Here is a 19,094-nt window from a genome sequence, read left to right on the forward strand (position 1 = left end):
GGAAATTTGTGTTATATTGATAGCAGTTCGGGTTTGAGGTCAGAGATTTGGCTGAGATCTCGCTTCATCTTTCACAATTTGCTCATTTCTAGTAGTAGGAGATGTATAACTGAAGGCAGCTGAAGAGAAAAAGATGCTAAGAAACTAAGGTACAGGGTAGGAGTTTGAGCGTGTCTGAAAATGCCAGCTAGCTAAGGCAGAAGATGAGGGTGATATGTGTGTCACGTGAAAAGCTTCTCTATAGCTGTTTATATTTTATCTGTTTTTAACTCATTTGAAAGGCTGTTTTGTTTTAACACTGTATATGCACGCTCTTTTATGTATTATCTTACAGACCTAACAGATCATACTGTCATATGAAAACTCGCTATATTACAACATGAAAAATAGTCACTGTGTTGTCATGTGTCATGTCATCATTTCTGAAATGAAGGCTTAGAGCTGAATGTTAGAATGCAAAATTGCTCATACAGCAGTTTGGACAGGAAGGCTGCAAAGAAAGGCTACTGGGAAGGTCAGGAAAATAGAAAGATTTTTATATGAAAAGGTACAGGAGAACTTTATAGTGTATAGCAAAGAAAAGGCTGAAGATATGATTTCTGTTGCTTCTGAATACATGGGCAAAGGGAGAATAACACTCTGTATAAGTTGAAGGCAAATGTTGCTGCAAAAAATAACAACAAAAAAACCCAAACCTAGGTACTAGGTAGCCAGGACTAAATTTAGGAGAGAAATTAGAAGAAAACTCCTGACCACTAGAGGAGCTGGGTTTGGGATCAGCTTCTCAATGGAAACAGTAAAGGAGAAACTAAACAAATGAGCTTAATAAATTTATAGAAGGACCATATGGACTACTTCCTGAAACTCTGGAGGACTGGACTTGACCCAGATGATCTGATCCAGTCTTATGTTCCTTTATCTCCAAGAGAAATGCTAGATCCTCTACATTAAATCTTTATTTCCATTTAAAAAAAAATGTCCCAGAAGATAAGCGTGTTCTTAGAGAGGATTTCCTAGCTGGTCATTACATAAGGGATGTAGTCCATGACTTAATTTACATCAGTAGCTGCTCTTTTAGATCAGTGGAGAAGAAAGTGTGAGTCTCTGGCTGGTCCTTACACAGTAGTTGCAGGGTTTCCAACTTTACTGCCTTGTGTTATGTAGTATAATAGAAGTAGTTATTCTGGTCCTAAATCCTGTAAGTATTTCTGTGGATGAATAGCACTTTTTCTTCAAAAGAAGTCCTACTGAGTTCAGTGGAGTTTGTGAAAGTTCGAATTTACAGTGAATTGGATCAAATGTGAATCAATATGATTTTTGATTCAATTCATAGTTATAAGTTGCTGTTCAGTATGCTTAAGAATGGCAAAATCAGATTGATCAGTATATTTCCAGTCATGCTGTCATCACAGAAATGCAAAATTGATAAAATTTCTCTTATGATGGACTTTGAAGAAAATAGTAATTTTATGGTACTGAGATCTTTATTTTCCAACCGCTGCTTTTAATACTGACTACATTTGCAGGCACAGCTAAGAAACACTAACAAACTAGACCATTTCAGAATTTCTTGTACTTACGTTTTGTCTCTTTTTCTCTTTTCTGAGAGTTTTGTCTTGTATCTGAGTTTTATAATACTTGACATGGTTTATGGAAGGTGACTGAAGTCTTCCCTAGTGCAGCTGAATATAGATGCAATAGAAACATGGTAGTGGCATATTCGGCATGTGTTAAATTGGCATCATGAAGTAAACATCAGAAAACTCAGAGGAAATCACTGCTGTACCCTGAGGTGCCTCAAAGAAATTTTGGTGTTTAAAGTTTAAATCAGTCTGTGCTCTTATTCTGAATGCCAATGTACAGCAGTATTGACAGCAGAGCAGTTGTGAGAAAAGGGTCACTTTTAAAGTCATGAGGTTTGTTCAATCTGAAATGCCATGTGGGGGGCGGAAAAAAAAATCTTTTCTTGGATCTGAAACACAAACCAAGGTGTGATAGTGCCCATGTAGATACACAAGGACTGCAGGAAAGGGCAGTATCAGTATGATTGTTTGAAACAGGCATTTACAGAAGCTCTGTCGGTGCTGTTTTAGCTTCTCCCCCCAGAGTGGGGTGTCAGAGTGTGTCGTGGCCCGGGTCCCCACAGAGGCATTCTTCTGCTCTGCTTGGAGAAGGTGCTTGGAAGAGTCCTTGAGAGTGTGGAAAAAAGCCCTTCTCTTTATAACCAGAAAAGTGTATCAGTTTATAAGCAAGCAAACAAACCCATGCTGTTGTGTATTTAATTAGAGTGATAGATTTGAAAGTTTACATTAATTTTCCAACAGCGTCTTTCATCCTGCAAGCTAGAGGGCTTTTAAATCTTTCCTGCAGGTGAGCAGCCTTTCATAATGTCAAATAGTTCCTGCATCAGAGGAGAAGGGTATTTGTGCAGAAATAACCTTTAGTTTCCCCTGCTATTAAAAAAAAAAAAGAAAAAGTTAGGTCTGTTAACAGTTGATAGGCTTTTGTTGGCACACCAATAGATTTTAAACATGCTGCCCTAAAAGCAGTTAAGTATAAAATATTCTGAGCACGTGAGTTATAAGTCAGTTCTGGGAGAGCTCATAATAACCTGAAGATACATAATTCCTAAGCAATGTGTACCATAAATTTGTCTCAGTAAGGACTTTCATGGGGATGTCTGGCTCCATCCTCCAGCCCGTTGTGCCGCGCCATTTCCGCCGAGCATCACCCGTAGAGTGCAGGCAGCATTCAGGTGGCATTTCAGCCGCCCAGCTGCCAGCACTCGCAGCCTGCCATGTTCGTGCAGTGTGCCATTTCTTTAATTTATGTTACAGAGCGTGCCGTGAACCACGGCAGCGGGGGATCTGATTTACCATTCCTTCTCCATTTATCTCCAGCAATGGGAAAAGCTGCAACCTACCCTTGGGGACAGGAATATTTTCAACTACTTCGGCTAAATCAAGGGGATAGAAGGAAGGGAAGTTTAAGGGCTTCACATGAGAATTTCTCTTTTTGTTGCCTTTCAGCAAACAAACTGAGTTTTGGGCTGTTAAGAAATAAAACTAGAATTGCTTTCAATGTGGGTCAGTCTTTATCAAACATATTAAATACAGTATCATTCAGCACAGATATTATGGGATTAATATGTTTTATGTTTTGTTTGAATACTTCTGTCTCTAAAGAGCAGTACAGAGTAAAAGTATAGCTTTTAATAGTTCTGCTGTAGAACTGATTTCAATTCTGAACAACTAATGGAAGTTCCAAAGAAAAGGGAGCCGCTAGGATTGTAAAGATAATGGTATCCATTGGATAAAGGAATTCCTGGTGATGACACGTGGAGATGCAGCAGGGAAGTTTATGAACTTCCTCCCTTTAACAGTAGATTTTATAAATTATCTTAATTGAACCTTTCAAAACGTGAATGCTTTGACACTTGAGAGCACTCTTACCTGAACTAACATGTATTCCTACTGATTTACTTGCTAATGGTTCACAACCCCAAGACTTAAGAAATTTGCTGCTGGAAAAAGTGCATCTATGTGTTTTAGAGCTTCATGTAACCATAAAAAAACAATATATTCAAATGTTGCTTAAATGTTTTGGATACTTTAATCAGATTAATGGGGACTAGATGTAGAGATCCTAGTAAGAAGCTATTTTGGGTGTTTTCAAATGCACAACTTATGAGGGATAATATATATACATATTATCAAAAAGGCTGTTTCTTCTGTGAATTAGTATAAAATATTTATACTTACAAAAATGCAAACTGATAAATATGTAGAACAATAGATGTAGAAGCAACAACTGTAGAACAATAAAAATTAATTTATTTTCCTTTTGCCCAGGCACTCCACACACCAAAGAAAAGTTCAAAGTTCATCTCATCTCTTTTTGGCTAATCTAGCTGGACAACATTTAAATGCTAATGTTTAATGTTTATGTTACAATGATAAATTGCTTTAGGGACTAAACAGTGTTTCTTGGGAGCCGACCTACTACATGGAAGGCTAAATTAACAGCATAGAAGTGCTTTGGGAAAAAGTAGGTCAGAAGTACAAATGCATGCAAGGGTAGTATGATAGAATGTGTTTGACAGAGCAAGCAATTGGTTCTTTTGAATCTCCAGATGTCGTCTGTTCTTCTCTGGAAACTTCACTTTTTTGGGAACACTCTGTTTCATTGAAAACAGCTGTACTGGCTTTGGTGACTGGCAGATGTTCTCTACCCAGTCACCAAACTGTCTGCTAAATACTCAGCAAAATATAGTATTAAATCATGCTGCATTACTCATCTGTATAATCCCAGCCTCCAACCTTGATTTTGCCTGTAAATTATGTCTTCCTGGGGAGGTTTTAATGAGAGAAAGCTTTTAGTACATCTGTGCTTCCACTCAGTTGAAAGAATCAGTCATACTCGTAATATGGGAATCTAGTAAAACTTTTGGGGTCGTAAGAACTGCTATGGGAGGGTTGGACCATGGCGCTATCTGGATTACTATCTTGTAATGCCAGTAGCAGAAGTTTCAGGAGAAACATGTGAGAACAGGTCATGCTTTCCCCAGAGCACGTCCCATGCAGCTTCAGTTCAGGGAGTTTTTGAGATGGAGGCTGAATTTGGAATACCTTATTTAGGAGCCAGCAATTGATTTGCCTTGTGTTACAGGCATCTTGGCATTAACGTTTGTGTGAATATATGGCTCAAACTCAGTTTGCTAGGGACACGAAGGATGTAATTAACCTGCAAGGCAAAAATGATAGATTAGCAATTTATAGGAATCATCTGTTGGTAAGGCTTCAACAGCCATAAAGAAACGGTTACGCACTTATCACATGTTTTAGCCAGCTATTATTTATACTTCAGTTGTTTTATTACTTCTGGAAACATCTGGATTTTTCTGCATTTATTTGCTCCTCTTATTCTGCATTGCAAATGGGGTACAGCAGTTGAAGTTGTCTATGTAGTTTTGCTCTGCATTCTGTGTTGCTCTTCTCACTTTTTAAGATATGGTACCGCTAACATCAAGGTTGTAAAGCTGTGGTTAACTGCTAGGTAATTTCCAAACAAGAGTTTAAAATGTTCTAGGAATATTATGCGCAGATTAACAATATGAGGCATTGGGTGACAGTAGTAAAGGTTTTGTTCAACCTTTTAAGTTCTGTCCAAATCTTTTCGGCTTTTAGACCATCTTTTTTCCTGAATTACTTCCACTTCGTCGGAAAGAAGGTTTAAATCTTTCATTGCAGCAAGACTGTTGCTCTCTTTTTTCAAGTTGGGACTTCCAGTGAAAGGGCACCTTCGGGCTCTCTGCTCGTTCTCCTCTCTGTCCGGTGGCAAATAGGTATTGCTATTTGCTGTACCTATTTTGGTTACTGGGCACTGTAGCTGCATTTCTGCTGCTCTCCATAAACTATCTGTAATGCTGGGGCAGCAGCCATATTCTTTAATCACTCGAGTTTGAGGGCCTGTGCCCTGAATACTTCAACAGTTTCCAAAAATCATAAATGATGAAGCTGTAGTCTGTTACCCATGTTAAACACGGGAAGAAGGACAGAGAGAGAGACTTAGCTACCCCAGCTTCTCTGAAAACTTGATCTACGATTTTTACTCTTGGGATCCTTCAGGATGAATGCAGCTATACCGTGACATAATTGTGCACTGCTATGATGATTAATTTGTTTGTTAAAATATTTCATGAGGAAAGCCTGACATGTCACACTGAGTTTTCAAGACTGTTTCAGTTTGCATAGAGATCACAACCAGCAGCATTTTGTGCTAATGGGCTGTCATCCTGAATTCATGACAGGGAAATCATGCCTGATGGCTTTATATTTTCTTTAAGTACATTATTGTAGAAGTAATAAGCCCAAGTTAGCTAGATTTTTTTCTTTAATCCTGTCATATTGATGTGACTGCAGGAATATTTTCACTTACCCTAGGACTGTTCTCACCTGTGAATCTTTAATTCAGGTATTTCCATAGTGCCACTGTCTGTATAATGGATGAACATGTAACTGACAGTTCTGTACTCTTACTAATGTAAAAACCCTCTTTTTAAAGATTATTATTTTTAATAAGTGAATATTAATAGAAGTAATTTTAATTAGTGTCTGATTATTATTTTAATGATACTGAGAATCACTGTAAAATGAATTATACCATAAAGACTCTTAGTCATAGTTCAATAAAGAAACTATTATTTTCTTCACATTCAAACAGAAGAATGGAAATTCAGGCTTTAATTAGGGTTCTGATATGGTAAAGAGAGTCTGAAAATATAGCAGAGATGGTTAATAGACTATTTACATGTAGTTACAAATGAGTGGATTTTTGAGTTGTAGTTTGTTCCCTAGTAAATATACAAAATAATAATGGTGGGGCAAAAAGAAGTATATCTCTCTTTAATTACTAGCACCACAGTAGAAATTTAATGTTGATGTTCAGTTCAGGTGTTTTATGGTGATTTGCTGAAGACTACTATACCTAGTTCTGGTCCGGGCTACCACATTGCAGAAAAAAACACAAAAAAACAAACACCCTCTTGCCCTCCCCCCCCTCCCAAAACCCTCCACCAGACTTAAGTTTTACCTATATATATATATATAGAGAGAGAGAGAGAGAGAGAGAGAGGATTTGTTCACCATGTGGCACAGTGGCCTTTGGGCTTTTAGTTGCTATTACAAGAAAAAAAGCAAAGATTTGCTTCTACAAATAGTCACTGTTTAATAGAAAGGAAGAAGAAAACAACTATTAGATCATGTAGTCTGCTTTCATGTACTTTACAAGCCCTTACATTTCATTCAGAAAATTTAACTTAGGCCAAATATTTCAGTCTTTAAAAACCCTAGAGATGTGTACTGTAGGAAGAGAAGAAGAAGATCAATTTGTTACAAGTGCCCAAGGCCTAATTAATGGCAAATAATAGATAAGGCAAGAGATATTGTCAGATAATCCTAAAATATAAACCCACAGAAGAAGACAAAAAAAAATTTTCAGATCCCTATGGAAAGATCTGAGCTCAGATGCTGAGAATTAGGTTGATTTGGGTGAATATGAACCAACTAGCATTGATGAAGAAATGTTGACATATTTTAATGTACTTGACACAGTGGCACAAGAAATTATGTTTGGGGAGACTAGCACTGAGTTATTCAGGTAAACATGTTATCATGCATCAGTTTTAAACATAGTTTATCTTTGGATTGATATCACCTTTGAGGACTAAAGACTTAGTTGGGGAACTTAAAACTGAACCATTATCAGAAACAATGTGGTTAAGAGATGAGTATAAAATGGAATAGACTAGAATAAGCAGACTTGCAAGAGATGCTTAATGCAAGATCAAGAAGTTAGATTTTGATTCTCTGGCAAAGATGGAGTTAGTGGACTGAGCTAAAGAGATGATAAAATCAAGTGACTGACAAGAAAGGTGATCAAAGGAGTCATATTTGAACTCCTTAAAAGTACTACTTAAGCAGTAGTAGTAATGAGTATTTACCACTCCTTACAATAATAAGGCACAGCAGGCAGAAGGGAATAAGGATAATTGAAAGAAGATGTGATAATAACTTGCATGCAGCTAAAACATTTATGGATAGACACTTTGCGTTGGAAGAGCAAGCAAAGCTCAGAGGTGAATGTGAAGCATAAGAAGAGGTAGAGACTGGAATGAAAAACTTTTTGTTCCCCTCTTGGGTTTCATGTCTCAGATGTAGTAAGAAAGATCATGCTGTCAGAGCTGACTGAGTTCAAAGGATGTGCAGGATTTTGGGGAGAGGGAAAGGAAAAGCTGTGAAAAATTGAAGATATTCAGGCTTCCAAGAAAACAACTGTATTTAAAAGGATATACATGACAAAGAATGATGTGTTAAAAGTACTGAACTTATTGGGGTTCTTTTGTTATGTAGTGAGTTTTTTGCCTTCATTAAATAAATTTTCAGAGAAATGATTCAGTCAGGAAATGACTGTTCCTAGATTTCTGCTTGAGAGCACTGCCTTGCGGAACTGAAAATATAGGAAAATGCACTAATTATCATGCAACAGGGCGAGAACTTCAGTGGAGAAGAAATGATCAGGTGGTTCAGACAGAGGTATTATATCTTTTGCATTTTAAAATTACATGGTGTATCTGCTTTAAACGTAGTTTATTTGTTCTGAAGTGAGATGGCTTACTTTGTACCAAATAATTCAGAATAACCCCAGGACTGACTTTCCTGTATGCTGTTACAATAACAGGTTTTGTAGGTGCTAAACCAAAGGGCATTCGTTAAATACAGAAGCCTTTGTCATACAAACTCATATTAAAAAACAGACAGTTAATAAGTAAAAGCTACTAATATAATAATATTGTTTTTTTCCAGGTTTATCTGTATTTGTTTGTTTTATAATCTATTTCTATGGTTTGCACTTCTGGATTGCCACAGACTGACTTAGTTTTAAATGTTCTTTATTCAAATGGCCTTTTATCAAAGGCAGAAGAGACCAGCTCTTCAGCTGATGCAAATTAATGTGGTTAATCAACCATACTGTTTTGTACAAGTCAAGTGCCTGTTTTGGTTAATTCTGTGATAGATGAGATCAACAGTTCTGTGGAGAAGAGCTGGAGACAGATAACACAGAGTCTGTAGCATGAAGCTCTGACTCAGTCCACCCATTTCACACGCTCCGCTCCCCCTTCTCTCGACAGGGTCAGCGAGGCAATACAACCGGCACAGTGGAGTGTGTTACACTGTTATTTGGTTGAGTATTGCTCTATAAAGTAGAATGTACAATTGAAATAATCTGACAGGTTACAGAACATCTCTTTAAAGACTGAGTCAAATATTTTGCAGTATTTGTATTCTATCTATAGGCCCACAGAGATGGAAAAACTCACTAGTTTATCTAGTTTCTTAACTACAAGTACTCCTACGATATCTTTTTTTTTTTAAGCTCAGTTTTACTTTCACCATGTCTTCACTATATGGGTATATGGGTTCACAATCTATGGGTTAAGGACTGGGAACTAAGCAACAGCCTTTTGCTCTCTCATTGAGGAATATTGGGTTGTTTTATCAGCTGCTTTCTTGCAGGCGATTTGTCTCACTGCCATTGCCGCTCACCCACAGCGGTCCTCTGCAGCGGCCCTGTGCCACCTGCATTGCAAATACTGAAGCCTTTCATTGAGATAGTGCTTTATTGCCCAGCCCTATTAGGATTAGGATGTATCACTTTTCTCTGCGTAGCTTGCCTTGCAGTCGAATGTTGTTTTGCTTAATCTTGTCTCGAGCTGCACAGTTATTTTTTAGCAAAACAGAGCGCTGTTGCAAAGTACTTGCCTGTTCTGTCAGAACATCTCAGTGTGAAGACTCATCCTCTCAAAGGATGGGACTGGGAAGCTCTTGCCCTAATCAGGGCTTTCAGGATTTCCGGACCCCCCCGATGCAGGCAGGATTTTGGAGGGCTGAATCCGGTGCGGGGCCAGCAGGGAGCTGTCTGGGCAGGCTGCCTTGCGCGCCACGGGGTGGCAAGTGGGAGCTGCCGCCTTCGCCCCAGTGCCTGGCCTCTTAGCCTTTGCACGAGCGGCCGTAGCTCAAAGAGTAGCAACTGGCTTGGAGTCGCCTTCTCTCTGCTGATTCTTAGGAGACAAAGTTTCTATCGCCTTTAGAGGCACTTTACCAATGTAATAAATCTTAAAATGTGATTTTAGGCATTTATTTTCCCTAACAGTTTCATCTCATAAATCATACATATCCCCATGACTTCAACACCCAATTAAGTACCAGATAAAAACAGAATGAGATCTCAGTCTTTCCCCTCATTTTGCATGTTCTCTGTACTCAGATTTTTACACTAACGTGTGTAACTTCTGCTACACAGTATTTATTTGTAGCTCCTCATTGAACAAAACAGTAAACATGCATATGTAATTTTTCCAGAGAAAACATGTTTATATTTGTGCAAAATTACATATATATTTGAAAATTTATATAATCTATACCAACACTGTGTGTATGCGTATATGTGTGGGGGGGTGTATGTGTATATATATATATTAAAATTATATATTTATATATAATTTCTGATTTATCATTCCAATTTCATGCATAAAAGACTATTGGGTTGAGATTCTGGATGCTTACGAGCGAATGATACTGATTCTCAATTTAGCTGGACTAATTATGGAGGGAAATTAGTAAAATAAAGAGATATATAAGTACTGTTGGATGTCAAATTGTGTCATGTGGGCTTAATGTAGTTTCATTAAATAGGCTGTGGATATACAAGCCCTGCAATAAGAGATTTGTAATTTCCAGCAGAGGTTGCATGCTAACAGGTATAAAAACCTTTCTTTAATGGCACTGCAGTATGTTAAGAGCTTCTTCTCCTATTATGTTCACTGAAATGCTGAAAAGAACAAACTATTATAAATGAATCACTGTAATAATTGTGGTCACCTCTTTAAATTCATGTTCAGAAGCTACCTTGTTGAAAAACTCCTACAGGAACTTCTAATATACATTTTCTTTTTTTATGATCAGAGCTAAAATAAAGCTGTTTCACTGAAAAATGTGTGGATAGCCTTCCATGGGGACTGCTAATGCTAGGTTCATCTCCCATGAGAAAGAACATCAATTAGCTGTTTGGTGAAACCATAGCAGTCACCCTCATTCAAACACATATTAAAGCTGCAAAACCCTTGACAAAGTGTCTGAAGACTGTTTCCATAATTACAGTGGATTGACCAGGTTGCTTTTGGCTGTTGTTTCCAAGCATCTGTATTTGAACATAAGCCAGAATGGACCCATCTCTCCTAGTGGGGGACCTTGGGATAAGACTCTGGTTGATGAAATGCCATTTGGTTGTGGTGACTCGCCTACTTAAAAAGTGGGACAGAAAATCCTGGGATTTTGTGAAGAGGCACTGAGGGAGGACTGAGCCTGCAACCGCAGATGGAGTAGCAGCACATCTGCAGTCCTGGGTCCCCTGGTCCAAACTGACCCAGCCAAAGCAGACTGCAGCTTCCTTTGGTCCCAGGCACCCAGGTTTCTTTCTCAAAAACAAAAAACAAAAAACAAGAAACAGCAGAAAAGGGGCTGCTGAGCACACCTCTGTCACCTCGAAATGGCTGGGGATGGACTGCTGAGGCTATCAGTTTAGCTGCTCTCAGTTGCCTTCGCTGTCTGTGTCTTAAGGCTTTAATAAGTTTTTCTTTCAGCTTGCTTTTGTTGTGATTTCACTTTACTTGACTGTGGAGTTTGCTGATGTTGTTCACAGGATTGTTGCTCCCAGTGGCATTCGCACCTTCTGCCTTGGGTCCTAGTGAGGTGAAGTCTGTGCTGCTCTGGGTGTACAGCAGTGCCTAACCTGCATTCGTTCAGCTTCCTTTGTTTCTAGGCCTGGCCTGTCTTTCACCTAACTCACCCATTGCTTCTCAGGTGCCTTGGTTCTTCCATTTGATTTCTCTTACATCATTCTTCTACAGGCACTTACTTTCTCTGTTTGGTAATTTTATGGAAATGCCTGTTTATGCCACCTGAAAATCTGGAGATCTGTCTGTGCCACCTTTCCCATTCCCCTACAAAATGTTTGAAAGAATTCAAGGGAGCTGCTACCTTTTATTTTTGACTTTGCAAAACACTATTTTTATCATCACTAAATTAATTGATTATTTTTCAAATTAGATTGAAGAGCTTTCGTGATGAGCATATCAAGGAACCTTTCTCAAAGAAGTGCCCTTGCATTTTTGTTTCCATAACATTTATGCTTTCTGATATGTTTCTGTTCTTCTGCACTTTTTTTCTTTTTTTGCCTCTGGCTTTTCTCTCTTGTACAATGTGTATTTTCCCAAATGGGACCAGAACAACATTTTTTATTATACTGACAAGAACAGCAACACCTCTGTAGATCATCCTACAGCAAAGGCATGACAGAATAAATGATCATAAATAAATCATCTTGCATGGTTTCTGTGTTTCCCGTCCTTCAGTTCCTCTCTCCAAGGGCCAAGTGCTCTGGCAAACAGCTTGCTCACATGGCATTTGAGACCTAAAACAGGTACTGACAGAACAGATGTGATTGTTGTTTTGCCTGCCAGATCTTAGGATATGAACCCAAATCCCAAGTGTACGAAAAAATCGGCTTGGGAAGCCATGAAGGGTTGATAAGACTGCATGTTGCTTGAATTTCTCTAACAGTTATGCCTGTTCAGCTGTTCATTATACATGTTCAAAGTGCTGTTGAGAGCGGTTGCTTTGCTCATACAGATGAATACTTTTTTGGTCACAGAATTCAAATAGTATGTGTGGCTTTGTAGAAAGACACAGAGCTGGCACTTGGGTGGCTTAAACTCTTCTTATCTCTGTTTCCTGTGTATAAAATAGTAGTAAGTAAATTTATTTGCTCTATATAGCATCCTGTATAGTTTATACTGGGAGTCTGTGTGGCAGAAAGTTCAGCTGAAGCCTTTGCTACCATTGTAGATATCTCTCACAAGAAGTCGCGTTAGCTGACGATGCAGAGTGACACTTACTGATATATAACCTAGCTTTCTGCTGCATACAGCCCCTGTCTTTTATGCACACATTCATGGTCTCTGCATGTGCAAGATCAGAGACGGAAGCATATCTGATGCTGTGTATCATTTGCATGTCCTGTTATGTGTTTGCAGGGTATTATCTCAGTGATTATAGAGCAGGTACTGGTACATGTGTTTTAAGTGTTGTGTCATTGAACACAAGTGGCTATGCAACGATGCATCGCTATCCTGTTGTTAAGTATTCACAGCCATCCAAGAGTAAGTGAATATGCAGTCCCCATTCAAAGGTAGTGCAAAAGATAAGCACATAGATAAAGCAAAACATGCAGGGAGAAGACCCAGTGGATGGATGTGTTTAGTTACCTTAATTGATGTATATTGTGGCAGGTAGAATTGTTATAGAGGGTTTTGAGAGGAAGATGTATCTGTTAATGTTCTTGGTTGTTCACACTAACTTGTTTAAATGCTTAAAACGGAGAAAGGACTTAGTGCACGCATGTGTGGATTTTGCATGCAAGGCTAAGTGAGAGTGCGTGATGCTGATAATGCTGGCAGACATGAGGTACTAGAAGTAGCAATTGGTGGCACCAAAATACTGAAAACTTGGCTGATGTTACTAGACTTAGAGTTTTCCAAACAGTGGTGAAATAATTATGTAAGTAGATGAACGTCTAATGTGTAACATTAGCTAAAATATGTACCCAGTCAAATGCAATCAGTTTTATTTTATCATCAAAATAAAATAGAAATATTTCTATTAAAATATTCTGTCAACATGAAGAAAGCCATAGCTCATAAATTGAGGCTTTCAGCTGCTGGACAACTATTCCCCAAGGGTTATTTTCTGGCCAGCAATATGGCAGTGCTGTGCAAAATAATTCATTGCTTGAGTAGAAGGAAACGTGAGTGACAATTGTGGCGTTCAACTCAGTTTGTTATTGTGGAAGTCACAGTCTTTGGCTGGTGGGAGAAATGGACCTTCTCAGAAGTGTCAACAAGATAAACAGTAAGGGAATCTATAAATAAGGAACAACAAAAAATATGATTGTTAGAGAAGCAAATGTTCTGCCTTCTTATTACTAAATTAAAGGGGGTAATAAATATCCAAAAATACTGTTTAATGTCTTTGGAGCCATTTGTATATTAATGACTAAAATTATTATGGAATATTTCTCAATTTTCAGAATTTCAAGCATTTTAACAAAAATAGTAATTCTTATTTTTAATAACCAGCTCATTATGTGGTAACCTGGAAGTTGTGTGAATTCACTGTTCTGTTACCTGCTCACCACCACTGAAAAGATACAACATAGGAGTCACACTGCTGTGAAACAGAAAAATGTAACACTTCTCTAAAATATGGTTTTGACAAAGCACATTTTACTGGTTCAAATCATCCTGGGTACAACTGGGAAGAGAGGTGTAGAACAGTCCTCGTCACCAAGAGCTGTCTCACAGAGCAGGTGCTTATGAATTCTCAGCACTATGATCTCTGTAATTGAAATGGCTTTTGAGAGAGGAAGTTTATTAAAACCATCAACTTCTTGGACACTCTTGCAGGTGGGATTCCTTTTGTCCTGACTGGAGAGTTTTTTCAGCAGTCTCAAAGACCGGCCGCATTCATGATAGCTGGGACAGTCAACTGGCTCTCCAACTTTGCAGTCGGACTACTTTTCCCTTTCATTCAGGTACTCAGCATGCTTGGTGTTTGATATAGTATTATACAGTTGATATAATATAGCTTATGATATTTGAATAGTCATTTCCAGATCATAATAAATGTCTTTTCAGTGAAGTGGATGAAATTCCCACCATGCTTTTGATGCATTTCATCTGTGCTATTCACAAACCTCATTGCCCAAATGGCTCAATTGGAGAAAAATTGTCCTATAAAGGAAAAGAGATTGTAACCGTGGACAAATGTAAATGGTAAATTCCCCACAGGAGCTCGTTAGCAGTGCAGTCTGAAGGTTATGACCAGAGATCACTGTTGGTGATGATTGTTGTTGGCTTTTGCTTGGGCCTTCAGGCCACCGGTTTTCTGGTTTGCACTATGCTTTGAGAATTCTTGTTTGCTTCATTGGGGAAGAAAGGTTTTCTGCTCCTCTCTGCTCCTGCCTCTGTCTGAGCTTTTCTTCATGCCTCTTCATGCCTCTGTCTTCTGTCTCTTCTGTCAGGCTTTAGCCTGGTCTCTCCTTTAGCTGGTTCCTTCTAGCTGCGGCCCATTTGCTGCCTGGATGAATTTGATCTTGTCCCAGCTTCTCCAGGCTCACATAAGCCTTGCTTTTAATGGATTGCTTCTTTATTTCCTCAGCTGAATCAGTTGTGTGGAGGACAGGCCAATTTTCTCAGCTGTCTGATAGCTGTTGTTTGTATTTCAATACCTTTAACAGGATAAGTTTATTGTTTTAAAAAAAAAGTCCAACAAAAATGGCATTTCTCCTCTCTGATTCCTAAGAGCTCCTCATCACTGTTGTCATGTAATTGTTGTCTGGCAAAGGAGGTGTCTAGCTAGCTTCTCATTCGAAACTGCTCCACCTAGGTCCTTTTCCAGACCATGAACCTCTCCCAGGACGATCAGCAGTCCCTGGAGCTCGCACTGGGAGCTGCTTGCTAACCTCATGAGCTGAAGGACAGCTGAATCATCCTATGAGAAACCATGTCCAAACGCTTTAAAGAGCCACCCTGCTGCACTAATAACATCTTAAGAGTGAAGCTCACAATTAAAGAACAAAGTAAAGAATTCATAACTTTTTTTTAATATAAAGAGAAAATATTGACAGCACGGGATGGAAGTGGAGGAGAATGAGCCCTCCAGACAACTTACAGGTTCTCACATCCAGACAAGAGATTTTGGAACATTACAGTTCGAATCACTTCTGAGTAATGAGATTTTGTGTAAGGGGAGGGAAGGGATTACCACTGTTTGTGCCTTCTTATAATTGAAAATTATATGATACTAAAAACTTCAACTGTAAAACTTTAGGCAATAATTTTCAGTCAACACATAGAACTGCTTTTACCAAGTAGCAGTGTTTAAAATTATCTTTATGAGATAATTTATGGGAGAACTGGAAAGCATTATAAAGTCTGACCCCTAATCTGATTTTGACACTTGATCTAAAATTTCTGTTATAAGGAAAGAGTCTCTAGTCAGTTTGATTACTTGGATCACCTTCAAAAGTTAACATGAATATAAAGGCTGTTATCCTTCCAAACTCTGCTACTACTAACATTAACTTCAATTAGATTGCTCAGAGCTATAAGTGTTAGGAGCCAGTTTTAATGCTTAGTGAAATCAGTGAGTGTTTTTCACCATTTTTATAGCTTGTAGTAAGGACTCGCCAGCTTAGACATTTAAGGTGAGATTTCCAAAAGCAAGTAGTGCTGACATAATTTTTTTCCTACTGAGGCCATGAGAACTCCTCCTGATTTCAGCAGAGGGAGAATTAGACAAATACGCTGTGGTTTTGAAAACTTGACCTTAATCATCAGCATCAGTATGGCCCAAGAGACAGCCAAGAGCTCGTCTGCTGCGTGGGTGCTTCTGTCTGCTGTAAGAGCTGTTTTGCAGAGAAGACAGGGACCGACTGCCCACGCGGTGTCACCTGCCTCCGGGCCCGGGTGGCCGGGCGCTCGCGGTCCGAGCCCACCTCCGTGGCTGTGGGGCGGGAGGCAGGGAGGCCACCGGCAAGTCTCCTCCTGCACGTACATGCCAGCCGTCAGCTGCAGCTGGGGACTGCCACTAGTGAGGCCCAAGCAGAGGTCCCGAACTGGGGGGCAGCCCCAGCCATAGCTGAGCTCTCTGCTGTGTGTAATGAGGATTTTTTTTTTCTTTATTTACTTATTTTTCTTTATCCATTTTCCAGAGACTTTTAAGGAATAATCACATTTCTCCAGATTTGCAGTCTCATTTTCTAGCGCCTGGACAAAACCAAGGAGTTACCTGAGCTCTGGCTGCCAGTCAGATCTGAATTTATGCAGCTCAGGGCTATCTCTTTAATGTAACCATTAATTTTTATCTTTACAAGCATGTCTTGTACGTATCCTTCCTGTTCTGCTAGTCCTGCCTGGTAGGTCACCTGCTGGGAACTGTTTAAAAAGGCCCAAAGTAAATTTCCTCGAACAAAATAGCAAACTATGTGCTCTGTTTTTTCACAGGCATATTAAATCTTTTTAAGTGTTTCAGAATGCATCTGTATGACGTTTGGTATTGCCTTGGGAAATTTTTCATTTTTCATCATAAAAATTTCCCATTGTGTGGTTCCAAGATTATCAGCTTAGTTTTAATGAAGGAAAATTGTATTTCCACATTGCAGGGGTTTTGGTTTTCTCTTCTTTAAAAAAACAACAAGGAAAAAAGCTTGGAGTTTGCACCTGAAGAGGAAAGCAGTGTTACTCAGGTTTTGCTTTTTTTGAGCTTTTTCGCAAGATCACTTTTTCCTATTTCAGTCAACCTTATTCTCTAAATTAAAGTTATGAGTCACCTGTTCCTTTACAGAAAGGCAATAGCTTCTCCTTAACTCATTTTTTTTGTAATTTTAAAACAGAAAAAGATCTTTTAAATGTCTTTACAGAATGAACAAGTAATTCCTTCTATGTTTCTGAATACTAATTTGATTGGTTGGGAGGCAGCAGCCACTTTTTTGATAATCGGTATGCTTCAACAAAACTTATCCCAAACTTCGGGGAAACAAGTGTGTTAATACTAGAGTTATTCAAAAAAATCAGCCACGAGTTAGTTCTCCAAATGTCACCAATTAATTAGTTTGAATGTCTAGATTTTCTCTCCCCAACCATCTGTAGATAAATGCAATAGAATAAAATAGTGGCTTGACTCATACATGACTGCCATTCTAGTTCTTGTCACCGCATATCTGAGTAATTTGCTTGTGCAGAGACCAAACAGAGTTTAAAACGACAGTTGATAGTATATTGTATTTACAAGTGCATTTGATACTGTGTGATTACTAGGTGTCTGATATAGGTGTCAACAGTATGCACTTTTTGAATTATTTTTATTAGTGTAATATAATTGCAGAATCATTATTTCATGGAATCTTAGACACAGAAATTACAAAAGGTCTAAAGGTATTTCAGACTTGTGTTCAACACAGAGCTTGATCCTATAAAATGCAAAACACCTGTGCTGAGTGATGCTCTGCAATATCCCTTTCCCATCACCCTCACTTAAGAAAGAAAGTATGAGGTTTTCCCGATCAATGAGCTCTGAAGAGACGAAGGCAGCTTTGGGAAGGTAACCAAGCCAGTAGATCAGAGATGTATGAAACACTTCATGTACCGTATGAAGACAGTATGACCCATCCTTTCAAAGCACTTCAGTGCTCCTCCATGCACTAGAACTGCATCCTAATGCTTTGGAAGCCAAATCTACATGTTTTTATTTGCCCAAAATGTCCATCAGTGGAGGTTAGGAGCAGGTAAGCACTTCAGCCTTTTGCCCCCTCCTCTGACCTACCTATCTCACTTTCCCACATGGAACGTGCATGTCAGAAGGTGACAGCGGTCCCTAAGCAAGGTGCTGCCGGAGCAGGGGCTTCACAAATTGCTCTTCAAAATGCAGCCACAGGGTGTAACCATGCTCATTGAATTGAGCACATAACAGCAAAAAGTAATTTGTCCATTTTGCAGAAAATGCCTGAAGTTATAATGGTGCTTTTATAAGCTTAAAGAAATTAAAATGTTTTTGTCTGAAATAATTACAACTCTATCACTCTTGTGTTTTGCCTTTACACATATACTATAAATGCATTGTAATTGGATTTGAGTCTCAAATTTTATGAGCCAGCCAAAAATGAACTAGCCATATAGAAAGATACAAAATTTGTGTGAACTGATGAAAATGTTACTGAATATATTCTCAAATACTGTGTCCTTGGTCTTGTAAAGACTGATGCAAACACTTAATTCTGGCATTTGGGTTAAAGGCAGCTTACATTCATAAAGCTAGTAAGGTGCGTTCATCTGCCTATGAAAGATCTGAACCTAAAATTCCCAGGATATGTTGTTCAGTTCCTTTCTGTATTTCTTTGTTTTTTACATTATTCATAGTTTCAATATGTAGAGATAAAAATGATAACGTTTTTCCTTGTGCATGTCTAGTTATTTCACACTCCTAAAGACTTTGTAAACCTATTGTTTTAAAAAAAAGTTTGTGTAAATGACCTATGTTCAAAAACAAACAGTGTGGTCTTTCATGTAAATGAAATTGCTACACTAAACACCACATTATCTGACTGGCCAAGATTTTTAAAAATAGATTCTTGTAAGTAAATACTTAAATCCAAATTTTAAAAAGTATCTGATTTTCAGCTGTGCTGAGGAGTCAGCAGAAACACTCAGGGGTCAGCAGCTCAGTGACAGCATATTTAAAGCTGGCTGGGTCAAGACCCGGTTCAGCTCAATTCCCTTAAAAAACAAATATTTCTTTCTTGCTTCCTGTTTGTGATGACTCAGTCACTATAGATAATTCAGGGCAGCATCAGGGCTTGGCTCACATTCATGATAAATAAAACTGATTCTTGCTTCTGCCCTGTGTTACAGTTTTGATGTT

The 19,094-nt window shown here is 38.6% G+C and overlaps 1 protein-coding gene across 1 annotated transcript in view; it reads left to right on the top strand.

The window, feature by feature from the left end:
* The window catches only part of SLC2A9 (solute carrier family 2 member 9), a 108,805-nt gene that overhangs the window by 71,078 nt on the left and 18,633 nt on the right, over nt 1-19,094 (top strand). Inside the window, exon 11 of the mRNA XM_067297253.1 lies at nt 14,081-14,208. Coding sequence (XP_067153354.1) covers nt 14,081-14,208 — 128 coding nt within the window. The remainder of the gene's footprint in view (nt 1-14,080; nt 14,209-19,094) is intronic.

The sequence above is a fragment of the Apteryx mantelli genome, chromosome 5 (genome assembly GCF_036417845.1).
Source record: "Apteryx mantelli isolate bAptMan1 chromosome 5, bAptMan1.hap1, whole genome shotgun sequence".
In the NCBI taxonomy this organism is placed as follows: Eukaryota; Metazoa; Chordata; class Aves; order Apterygiformes; family Apterygidae; genus Apteryx; species Apteryx mantelli.